Raw genomic sequence first — 12,414 nt, forward strand, 5'->3', positions numbered from 1 at the left:
TAGGCAGTCCTCTAAGTGTTCCAAAGTGCTTTTCTATTATTTTGTAGAACCTCACCTTGCGTTCTTTCTAAAATCTGTGGAGGAAGGCGCTTTTCACAGAAGCTTTCACCACATCTCATCATTGGCCTTCTTCATCGACATATGCAAATTGGCTCTGCTGGATTACACTGTGGGTCAGGGGCACCTGCTTGCTTTACAAGCGGGAGCAGTGGGGATGCCAAAAGATTGCTTGACTTGCTCAAGGTCACCAGAGTCCAAGGATTAAAATGCAAGTGTTTGACATTCCCACTGGGGTCCCTTTTCTACTACCCCCTGCTGCCTTTTGCTTCCTTAAATTAGTATCTGTAGACTTTGAGAATCCGGCTTAGAAGGGAAGCGCATTTTCGATTCCCTAGTTAGCTGAGAGAAAGAACAGCTCACACCAATACTTAACCACCCAGAGTAGACCAAGGTTGGAGCGCCGGGTGAGTGCCGCGAGAGGACACCCGCCCTTTGTGCGTGTGGCACGGAAAGCAGGAGTGGGTCCAGGAGGGGGACAGGCCAGCCAGCCAGCTCTCAGCATCTCCTAGGTCCCAGGTAGATCTTCCCAGTGCAGATTCAATATTTGCTTTGTGTTGTAGAGACCCCAAGACGTCAGTGGTGGTATTTAACTACTGTTTAAAAATGTCAAAATAGGCACAATGTTTTGGTTTTTCCTACCACTGTTTCTTTCTATGAAATTGTGAATATTTTAGATTTTTAATTAAAAAATATCAGACTTTAGGGGCACCTGGGTGGCTCAGTCGTTAAGTGTCTGCCTTCGGCTCAGGTCGTGATCCGAGGTCCTGGGATCGAGCCCCGCATCAAGCGCCGCATCAGGCTCCCTGCTCAGCAGGAAGCCTGCTTCTCCCGCTCTCACTCCCCCTACTTGTGTTCCCTCTCTCGCTGTGTCTCTCTCTGTCAAATAAATAAAATCTTTAAAAAAAAAAAAAATCAGATTTTGTGTTAGCTCTTACTCGTTTATTAGTTAACAGAAAAATTAACAGATAAGTATTACATATATATATTAAACAGTTTTCAAACACTGAGTCTTGTCATAGTAATGAGTCACCAGTTCGGTTTGGTAGGTTGCAATTAGCACTTAAAAAACAATAAAATAGAAAATATCAGAGTGCCTTGTACTTAGTAACAGTAAATATCATATATTATTGTAAAATATCATTCTTAGGATGGGTCCCGGTTAAGAAAATTTTGAAAAATGCTGTTCTCATGTTTGGGAGGATTATTTGGAGAATGGGCTATGAGATTAGTCTCGTCGCTGCATTTCAGCCTGATCATGGCAGTGTTAGTTGGTCTTCTTTTGATATAAAACCTTCATTATTAATTCATTCACTCAACAAATACATTTTGAACACCCAGTGTATGCGAGGCACTGTTCTAAATGCTGGTATGAGCGGGCTATAGCAATTTACTTACAAAGCAATTCGTCTTCTTTTCAGAGAACACACTGTATCAGTTTGTGTATAAGGTTTAGCTGTAGATAACAGAAAACTCCCTTCATGTGACAGAAAACTCCCTTTTGTAGTCCTTTTTTTATTCCATACACCAGTTCTGTTCACACCTTACTGGCCAAGACAGGTACAGCCATACCTAGATGCAAAGGTAGGAGGGAACTGTAGTTTTTTAGCTAGAGAGTTAAGGTTCATTCCCAAGTAAGAAAGGGAGACTGAATACTGGAGGGGAGGGCAATTAGAAGTGATGCCACAGACCTCCAAGTTTCTTTCCTTATTTCTTTTTTTTAAGATTTTATTTATTAGAGAGAGAGAGAGAGAGAGAGAGAGCGCAAGAGGGGGGAGGGTCAGAGGGAGAAGCAGACTCCCCGCTGAGCAGGGAGCCCGATGCGGGACTCGATCCCGGGACTCCAGGATCATGACCTGAGCTGAAGGCGGACACTTAACCGACTGAGCCACCCAGGCGCCCCCCAGGTTTCTTATATGTTAACAAAATTCCGTTTCTGTGGATGGGAACCTGGAACTTTCTGTTATTCTTCCGTGGAAAAGCACAGGCTGGGCAGCTGTGCGGCTGCACCTGTCATACACTGCAGAAGTATGCCCTGCTGAGGGGCCAAGAGGGGAGATGGAGAAAGAAGCCAGAAGTTAGGAGGCTAAACTGTATTCATTGTCTCAACACACACAGTCAGCTTTTTAGAGTCTGAATCCGTTGTAAGATACTATAAAGCCTCCTCCTCTCCGACATCTCTGTGGTACTTCATGTCACTTCTCTGCCACAGTAGAAGAGAATTAGGGTTATAAATTAAGCTTACATTTACTTTAGATTTGAAATGGGAAATTAGATTTCTTTCTTCCTTTTGAGCTTCAACAGGTGCACAAGGGAGATAATGCTGTCCTGGAGGACTCAGTGCTTAAGCATCGGAATCACGGAAAGATAGGAAGGGTCCCACCCTCCCGACACAGGGAACCGCACAAAGTAGCTCGCACAAAGCCCCGCCCTATCTGAGGCAGCCAGGTGGTATCGGTGTTAGAAACCGTTGTGGAGAGGGGAGGGAGGGTCTGGTCTGAAAGTTGGTGTGAATCTTCTATTCTTTCCCTGCACCCTCCTAGGAGCACATTAAACATTTATCAGCAACAAATGCCCTGCCAAGTGTTTCTCCAATTGTCGTAAGAAAACCGAAAAGGAAGGGAAACAGAAAGGAGGTTTACCGTTTGTGTATTTTACCTTCTTGGCCCACTTTTCTTTTGCCTCACACTAACTTTTTTTCTGCTCTCCCTCGCCCCCCATTTTGATGTCTGACTTGGGTTTCAGGGGAGGTAGGGGCAGAATCCCTCTGACAGGGCGCGCACCCCTGTGCGCCTTACCCTGTGATTAGCCAGTGCCAGGTCATGAGCAGGCTGGGGATAACAGAGAAAAAGGACCAGAAAGACTAGAATGATCGAATTCATTTGGGCAGACACCTGTGCATTTTCTCAGTCTTGCATTGTGTTGAAGAGTTTCCATCTCATGGAAACTAAGCTGGGAGTGAAATCTGTCTTTTGTCATCAGGGCTTGCCTTTGTTATAGTCTTTAGTGTCTAGGAAAATTGGTCTGTGTATAAAACTGCAGGCCCAATCATACCTTTAACCCGGCAGGCAGACTGAATGAGGAGGGAGGTGACAGACCTTCTTATAATTGTTCTCAAATACTTCATTCTAAATAAGCTGCTGATTGAGACTCGGGCCCATGAACCATTTCCCCTCTGCTGTTGGGTTTTAAAGTCAGTCTCATCAGAATTCAATGGGACTGTCTTATTAATCAGGAAGAGAAATCAGGGGGAAAACCGAGGAAGCATTTCTTTTTTTCCCCCAATAGATCACTTTTCAAGGTTGCTGTAATTCAAGAGCATGGCATGAGTTGGGCTCTGTATTTTCAATGAAATGTTATTCGCAATAAAGGGAAACTATTCTCTTCTTTTCACGTATTGTCAAATGAATCTAACCACCTTGCTAATGAAGGCATCCCCAACGTGGGCTGTAAAAACCGTGTGTTTTTATTAGTAACAGGGCTGCTGATTTCCATCTCGACACATTTATTGATCACCCTTTGAGTCCCTGCCCGTGTACCAGGTGCTTTGAGAATTCACCCTGTAGGTCGGACACGGTCGTTTCTGCAGTGAGTGTGCAATCCTAAAGGACGGGAGAATGCGTTAAGGAAACTGAGAAAGGAAATGGACTTAGCCTAGAAGACAGGAGGCTAAGGGTTTAACAAGAATCCCAGAATAGGAGGGACAGTCGAGTTTGGGGAGGTGGCATTGTCCTCTCGCCCCCTCTTTGTGTGAGCACGGGGTGAGGCACACTTGAAATTACAGGGGGTGGAGTCTCCCTTTACAGTGAGGAATGCTTTCCGGTTGGAAAGACCTGAGCTGCGCTGCCGAAGGAGGCGGTGGGTCTGTCGGAGTCCAGAAGGAGAGTGGCTCTCTGTGTTTGGCTGCCCAGCAGCACAGCCCCTTCCTTTCTGAGCCCGCTTCTCCAGCCTCCCTTGGAGTTGGGCAGCGCACCGCAGGGCCCTTTCATTCAGGAAGTATCCTTGTGCTCGGGTGGCATCCATTCTCATGAGGTGTGCGGACTCCGAGAGCCGGAGCAATATGCTGAGGATAGTCCTTCCTTACCCAGGAGGTGCTCGGAGACTGACCAGTGACGGTGATGTGGTTTTATGGTTGCTCAGACTGCAACCGAGAGGAATCTTTCTGAAACAACTAGTAAATAGTCAAGGGACGGATGGAGCGATCTTGGGGAGACTCTTCAGATCTTTGCTTCTGAGCAGAAACGCCCCAGAGTTTCTCTGTTAACTCGGACCTCAGAACCAAACTCTGAAATAGTAGAAAATACGTGTCTTATGTGATACTTGGAGTACTTCAGGAACCAAATTCTATTGGACGAGGTTCAAATGTAACGGCTCATAGGTTGAATAGAACTCTGGTAAGTTCTATTATAATGAAGTAGTAGGGTACAAATTACGCACACAGCATAGGAAGGGAGGTTTTAGAAATAATTTGCTGACTGCTCCTTGGAGAGGTTTATGATAGGCAAGAGGAAATGTATTACATTTAATGAATTAATAAATATTTAATTGATTTAATATATTTAATGTATTACAGATACCTTGAAGAAAGAATAAAGGGGAGACACTGGCTTTATTTTTAACATTTTTCCTTAAAATGTGTAGCTGATGTCATTGTGGCCGTCATTTTATTTATTTATTTTCTTTATTATTATTATTTTTAAAGATTTTATTTATTTATTTGACACAGAGAGAGACAGCGAGAGAGGGAACACAAGCAGGGGGAATGGGAGAGGGAGAAGCAGGCTTCCCGCCGAGCAGGGAGCCTGATGCGGGGCTCGATCCCAGGACCCTGGGATCATGACCTGAGCCGAAGGCAGACGCTTAACGACTGAGCCACCCAGGCGCCCCTGTGGCCGTCATTTTAATGTCTTCCTTCCTCAAGTATTTTAAGAATAAGTAGCCAAACATCCTGACTTTGGATGTCACCTCCGTTTAACCTCCCCAGCCTGCCTGTGGCAGAGTCAGTGAAGGGTGTGGCCTAGAGGTCGAGGAGCAGAAGGGAGGCGGGAGGGGCCGGGAGGGAGGGGGCCTGACTCATCCACTGCAGACTCTTTGCAGACTTGGAATAACTGAGCGTCTTCTGTCCTGAATTTTTGGCTGAAACAGTGGGGCTGCTCGCTGAGAACCAGGGTGTCTGTCTTCCCTTCTGTACTTGTGTGTTCCTCGTGCTCTGTGTCCTTGGAGGGAAGAAGCTGGCTGTGGAGGGCGCACCCCGCTGCTGCCCTTGGCTGCCTGGCCACCGGCTTGGATGGCAGCCCCAGGCAGGTCTTAGCCAGTGTTCCCTGTTCCACGCGATGCAGCCTCATCGTTCCCTTCCTCCCTGCTGCTTTCAGTGGGCAGGGTTCAGCTGGGTCTCACCGTTCCCTTACTCTCCAGTGAAAGCCACTGAGGCTGAGGGCTCACAGACGACCTGGGTGAGCCCCTGCTTAGCTAGTTTTCTCCCTACCTCAAAGGAGATGCCAAGAAAAGGTGGCTTCTAACTTGGAGAGGCTGCAACAGTCACCTGACCCCACTCCCTGCCACCTGCCTAAGTGACAGAAGGTAGGACCCATCTGTTTGTTCCACTGTGACTGGATCACAGAAAAACAATTAGCAGGTGGGAAATTTGTTTTTCAGGACACACACATAAACCTGCCATTACAGGGAGGACTCTGGTGCTAATTTAGCTGCAAATGGAATTGCCCAACTCGAGCTGATTACCGAAAGGTCAGAATGTCTATATGCTCCATTTCACTCCTACGCTAGGCATTAAGTTAATGTGCTGCCGCGATGGTGGCCGTGATTCCTGGGCTTGGGTCTGGCCTCCGTTTCTGAGAGAGTTTTGAATTACAGAAGCAGAACCTGACACATGGTGTCAACTCCTCCCTTCCTACCCATCCCCTTTTTAAAGGAAAACAAACTCTGTTTTGTCCCATTTCTGGAGAAGCTTGAGACACTGATTAAAAAAAAAAGTGCGTGGTTAGAGCTCTTAGGCTGAGATAGAAAGGAGTGGATTGACCATGAATTCAGTTGCTGTCCTGTTGGGAGCCCTGTACATACACACACTGCTTCCAGACTCAGACCACGCTGGGTCGGAGCCTGGAGTGTGGGATTGGTGCCGGGAACCAGGGTGAGGGGATGGCAGACAGGCTTGTGGGTTCGTTTGGTTATTGCCGTGTACTGGAGTGCTTTTCAGATGTTTTTGACCATAATGCACAGCCAGAAATTTATATTATGCTTTTGAGCATGTGTTTGTATTTTTTACTGACTAGATAACGAGGTACCTGCATATGTAATATATCGCATTACATATAGTTTGAACAAAACAGACACACAGAAAAGTTTCCCAAAACAGTACCTACTCCATGCAGCATACCCTAATACTTTCTGTTTGAATTGGTCTACACCAGGGGTGAACCAATACATTGGTTTCACTCTCCACTTTTGGATGTCAGACTCTAGTTTGAAAACACCAGTTTAAGGGACTGGTGAAGGCACTTGGTGTGAAGGGGGACCCAGGTGAGGGCTAGTGGAGGGTGGAGAAGGTGGGTGAAGTAAGGGGTTGATTTCAAAGGATTGACTCAACCGGTCTTGATAGAAGTCGAATTAAGTCCCCAATTCAGGGCTCAGATTCTATTCTAGAACTGGGGCTGGAAAGTTACTCACAGAAGGGTAGCTTGCCAGATACGTTGTTTAGGTTCATGCTTGTGGTTTATCTTGTCAAAGATAATTATTTGTTTGTGGGCAGGAGTTTTCCTTAGGTTATTGCTGTCATTATGGTCTGCCTTTGGTTAGAATTAACATTCCTAGGCTTGAGTACTAAATTTTATAAATATAATTAAATTTTATTGTGTCTTATATGATAGTAAGGTAGAACCTCATTTATTAATTCTACTAATATTTCTACCTAAATTTGTAGCTACCTGCAATTCCTTACAGAACAAGAGAAATGGATACTGACAGTCATCTGTAAGGCGAAAGGTCTTAGGTACACCAACAACTGATTGTCCTTCATAGTTGGACCACGAAGAGGATGCTACTGTCCTGTTGGGTGAATACTTCCGTTTTGGAGTATGAATGGCAGCTTTGGTTTTGCATTCCACGCGGCAGAGCTTCTTTCCCCTGGTGGTTCAGCGTTAGCTTTCCAGCGATCATACTTAGGCTCTGGTCTCATCCTCGTTAAGGAGGTTGCCTATTTGGAGGATTAAAGGAAGATTCTGAAAAGTAAGATAATGGGGCAGGAAAAGATTTTCTGGGATAAAAGGCTTCTGAGGGCTCCTCGAATATAGAGGAGGGAAGAGACAGAAAGAGAAGGGAACCAGATTTTCTTGGCTTGGGTATTAGTTTAAGATGAGGGTGACCTTGATTTATAAAGAGGTTGCAAGTCGATGCTTAATAGAATTGGGTTTTTGGTATTTATACCACGTTATGTAAATGCTGCCCTTCCAAGTGTTTTTCTTAAATCCTCTTAGCTTATAAATGACAGCTTTGATTGCTAAAAATAATAATAATAATAATAAAATCTTTCATTTATCCAGCCTAAGAGTAGTAAACAATAGATGCTTACTGCCCTGCTTTCATGTCAGCCCCCAAAGACTGAGACTTCTGAAGGGTTTGTTGCTGTGCTTTTGAGCTTATTAAGGTCATGTGTAACTTAAGGGGGAAGAGCTGGTGGTGAATTATTGGTGCAAAGGCAGCGCCTGGAATTCTGGAGGACGTGTCAGCTCAGCAGTGCTCAGTAAGGTTGAAAATGCACTACTGCAGAAACTGCATGCGTGCATGGCCCATTTGAAATGCCTAGTGGTACTTTTTCCCTAGCCATCAGGATTGTTAGGGAATTACACTTCTGCTGCGTGACTTTGGATTCAGTTTCTGCTACGGGACCCCGAGATTGTAGCAGCGGAATGGCTGCGAGCTAATGGAGCTGTATGTTTGGTGGTGTTGTGAATCGTTTCCCCTTTAGCTATAGTTGGTGACATCCGTTATTCTATACGTTTTTATAAAAAAAAAGTCCCCACTCAGAACAGAGGGCCAGAGAGAAGAATTAAAAAGTAAGCTCCACTCTGGCAAATGTAAATCACTAGGACCTTGGGGGCTATCACTTATTCAGGAGATGTTATATTCAGCACCTTCTCTGTGCCAGACCCTGTGCGTTGCCCTAGAGCACAACACGAACAGTAGCGTATGTCCCGGGACAGCATTAGGAGTGCCGCGGGCGTGGGACTGGAGAAGACGGGGAAACGCAAGGATGGAAGCCGTGGGTTTCAGGAGCAGGGGCAGCCTGTGAGAAGCACTCTTCTCGAGGCAATTTATTTGCCAAGTGGTTGAGGCTTACCTGTTTCCTTTGTTTTATTTGGGCCACAGCGAGCTCTGTAAAGTTGGTCAGATGACACAGTGGTGTGTTGAATGTTTTGAGGGCTCGAAGCAGGGGCGCTGAGCTGGACGGGGAGAGTGTTTGCACTCTGATGCGTGCATGCCGAGGGTGAGCTGCCAACCCCGAGAGGCTGAGTTCCCATGTATTGTGTAGGCATGCCTTGCTTAGCATAAAGAAAATGGACAAAACTGATCTGGTCGTTTCTTATCCACCTGTACTCCTCTATCTGGAACATACCTAAGGCCCAAGAAATGTGTAAAAATAATTTAAGCCTTTATGTACAGATGCACCCACAGGGTGCCTATCTATACCTATAGAGCAGATTTGGAGATCTGATTTCTAAACTGATGTGTGGATTCTTTTTTTTCTTTTTAATGTTACGTCAGTCACCATACAGTACATCAGTAGTCTTTGATGTAGTGATCCATGATTCATTGTTTGCGTGTAACACCCAGTGCTCATTGCAACACGTGCCCTCCTTAATACCCCTTCAGCAGACAAATGGATAAAGAAGATGTGGTCCATATATACAATGGACTATTACTCAGCCATCAGAAAGGATGAATACCCACCATTTGCATTGACATGGATGGAACTGGAGGGGATTATGTTAAGTGAAATAAGTCAAGCAGAGAAAGACAATTATCATATGGTTTCACTCGTATGTGGAACATAGGAATAGCCTGGAGGACATTAGGGGAAGGAAGGGAAAACTGAAGGGGGAAATCGGAGGGGGAGATGAACCATGAGAGACTATGGACTCTGGGATGGGTTAGCCTGGTGATTTGTGGATTCTGAAGGCAGAAAATTACAAAGAGAAGAGGAGTATGTTATAAAAGGAGTGACCAGTCACAGTATGATAATATGATAGTTAACACTTTGAAAGGAAGGAAGAAAGAAGTGAAAAACTGGAAAACAGAAGATGTAATCACTCAAAAAGCATCACCATCTGTTTCACTTAGCATCAAGTGCATTAGACTCAGGGCAGAGGAGATTTCCAAGATTTCTAGGGGATAGAGTTGGAATCTGAGATTGGAGCTGTTGCCCTGGTGATTTTCATGCCTCCCAGGTTGGGTATTTCTCTTCTACAGACAGTAAGGCAATGGATGACCCCTGTTCATCAAGAGGTGTTGTATTTGCTTTTAGGAAGACAAAGAATTATATATGAGTTCTGAAAATAATCCCTATCAAAATGTTTAAAATTTGAAAGATTTAAGTGCCAAATCCTCGGCACTTCGAAAACCGGACTCTTGAGAGTCTTCTCTTCCCTGAAAGACTCATATTCTACTGCATAGGAAATTCACACCACGTAGACAATACTCATTTGTATTATTAAAAAAAAAAAGTCAGTTACCTTATAAGCGGTAAACTCTTATTGCACTTTATAAATAACACTTTATGTATGTTATACAAATTTGACTTGCAGTTTTCCAGAAACCTATCTAAACATCTGCGGTACTTTGTGTCTGTCCCTCTTATTTGCCACTTATGAGGTCATTATTTCGCTTATTAGACTCTATATCTGAACCCGTCTTCCTGGACAGAAAATGTGTTCTTACGTTTCCTGGCTCCTGTACATAGCAGGTCCAATAAATATTTATCGGACGCCTGCTAAGGAAACAGTTATACTGGGCTTTCTAATTAATCCTTTACCGCCCATGTAGATACTTCCCATTATCTCTTTCTCCCCTTTGTGGTTACACCCCCAGCTCTTTATGGTGTTTGAACTGCATTTGATGATTAGAGTTGTCAGAACACTTGAATTGCTTTTTTATGTCGTTGCCTTTCCCTTACTGAATCAAAGGGCGGCAGCAGCATGAGGCATTGTGGGATGTGAATAGGTGAGAGGCTTCAGATGCGGCTCTGAAGCGGGCTCTGGTGGTTGGCATGTCCTTGCCTTGATGGGGTCACTGCGGTGAGGCAGGGGCCTTTGGGGAGGTGTGTGTCACAGCACGGAGAGGACGCTCACCTGTGCCCACTGTGTCGTTGGTCCCAGGTGACTGTGGAGGAGGTCATGACCACAACCGCGTATCTGGACCTCTTCCTGCGTAGCATCTCCGAACCAGCGCTACTCGAGATCTTCCTCCGTTTTATCCTCTTGCACCGGCACGAGAATGTCCACATCCTAGATACTCTCACGAGCCGAATCAACACCCCATTTCGGGTAAGGAGAGCCCCAGAGGAAGGGGCTTTAATAACTCAGAACGAATTTCAGGAGAGTTTGTTTTGGGAATAAATGAGGAATATTCTTTTTTCTATTTCCCCCCCTTTTTTCTTGTAGCTGTTATTATTTTGACACCATTCTGAATTCCATTGACCAGGTTTTAAGTCCATCCTGCCCAGAAGACAGACTAGCACTTTCTCTCACTGGGGCAAAAAATTTGTCTGATGGTATGATAAAGAGCTTACCCCCAAAAGGGCACAATGATTTCATAATACACCTTTGGGTATCTTCCCTGTTTGGCTGTTTATCTTTCATTTTTGGAAATTAGAGGTTGAAAGAATTCTTGTTTTTGACTGAACTTGGAAAAGTATATTGTCACCCCCTCAGCACTACTGGAAATGGAACCAAGGAGCATGTTTGCCTCAAAGCCAAGACACGAGCCAAGAGGAGCTGAGGCGGGGGGCTAAGAATTCTAGGCAGGGAGCTGGCCAGGGCATATGCAATTTTCTGTCAGCCCTGTCTCGTAAATAACCAGTGTCGTGTTTGAAAATAACTTGGGGGAACAAGTGCCAGGCAGGAGATCGTGTGTGTGTGTGTGTGTGTGTGTGTGCGCGCACGCGTGCATTGGACAGTTGCAGGGGCACATTTACGTGGATCTTTAAAAGTCAGAAATAAGAGCATAGGCATTTTGTAGGAGGGTAATTCTGCGTAACGGCATAATTCTAGGCATAGGCTTCCTAGTCAAATCCTGTAGGAGAACTAAAAGTCTTAACACACATTCTCTCTGGCAGCACCATGTTTTTATCAAAGCTGCTAAAAAAAGAGGCCATTTTATTTTGTAATTCTGATTTACTTTCCATCTGTGGGGAGTAGAGCTATCCTTCCGGTATCTGAAATAGAATGTGTGTTTATTGCTTCCCAGCTCTGTGTGGTGTCCCTGGCATTATTTAGAACTCTCATCGGTTTACATTGTGAAGATGTGATGTTACAACTAGTTCTAAGGTGAGTTGTCATCTTTTGTTCTCTGTAAAGGAAAACTCAAATCTATACTATTGCTATTATATTTTTCTTGGGGCAATGTAAACTCAATAGGGGCCATGCTTCTAAGGAAAAAAATTATCAAGGATATCAGTCTAAGTTCTGTATTATTTCCCAAGGTTAATTTTAGTTTTACTCTTAAGAGTTTTTAGGAGGCTGAATACATTGTATTATAAAATATGCTCCTGGAAATAATAGGCAGTTTGGAAATTTACAGATTCCAAAAGCTCCTCTGCTCTGCGGCTGAATGTCCTTCTCCTGATGTACATTTTTAGGGGCGTGTGGTATTGGAAACAACTTTCTCAAATATGAAATGCTCTTGATATATAATCTCTACGACTCTTGCTCTCCTAATGGTACACCTACAGCGTGCACTCTCTGACCTCTGAGTGTGTTTCAATTAAATTCAGTAAATATTTAATGAGTACTTCCTGGGTACAATTCAGAAGAGAGTAGGGCATGGGGTGGACAGATTGGAAAGGACTTATAAACAAGGTAGAAAAGGTACGACCCCCAGAAGTACATGGGAGAAAGGTTTTGGCAAGTGACTGGTATTTGAGGACAGGTGTCAGGAATCAAAGTGGACAGCTCTTAGGGTGATGCTGATTTGGTCATTAGGCAGGGGGCCTCAAGAACGCTGACTCCTGCCTTGGCCCAGCTCTGCCTCTCCTTCTGGGGTCCCCCAGGGAAGCAGCTGCTTTTGTAAAGGAGGAGAGGGAGAGTTGGCTGGGGTGTGTGCCTCCTACCTCCCCCTCTGGTGGTA

The 12,414-nt window shown here is 44.8% G+C and overlaps 1 protein-coding gene across 2 annotated transcripts in view; it reads left to right on the top strand.

The window, feature by feature from the left end:
- The window catches only part of FHIP1A (FHF complex subunit HOOK interacting protein 1A), a 224,646-nt gene that overhangs the window by 188,030 nt on the left and 24,202 nt on the right, over window positions 1-12,414 (top strand). For both annotated transcript variants that reach the window (XM_078069309.1, XM_078069310.1), the window contains exons 7-8: window positions 10,446-10,613; window positions 11,536-11,615. In XM_078069309.1, the coding sequence (XP_077925435.1) occupies window positions 10,446-10,613; window positions 11,536-11,615 (248 nt within the window). The remainder of the gene's footprint in view (window positions 1-10,445; window positions 10,614-11,535; window positions 11,616-12,414) is intronic.

This window comes from Halichoerus grypus, chromosome 3, assembly GCF_964656455.1.
Source record: "Halichoerus grypus chromosome 3, mHalGry1.hap1.1, whole genome shotgun sequence".
NCBI lineage: Eukaryota > Metazoa > Chordata > Mammalia > Carnivora > Phocidae > Halichoerus > Halichoerus grypus.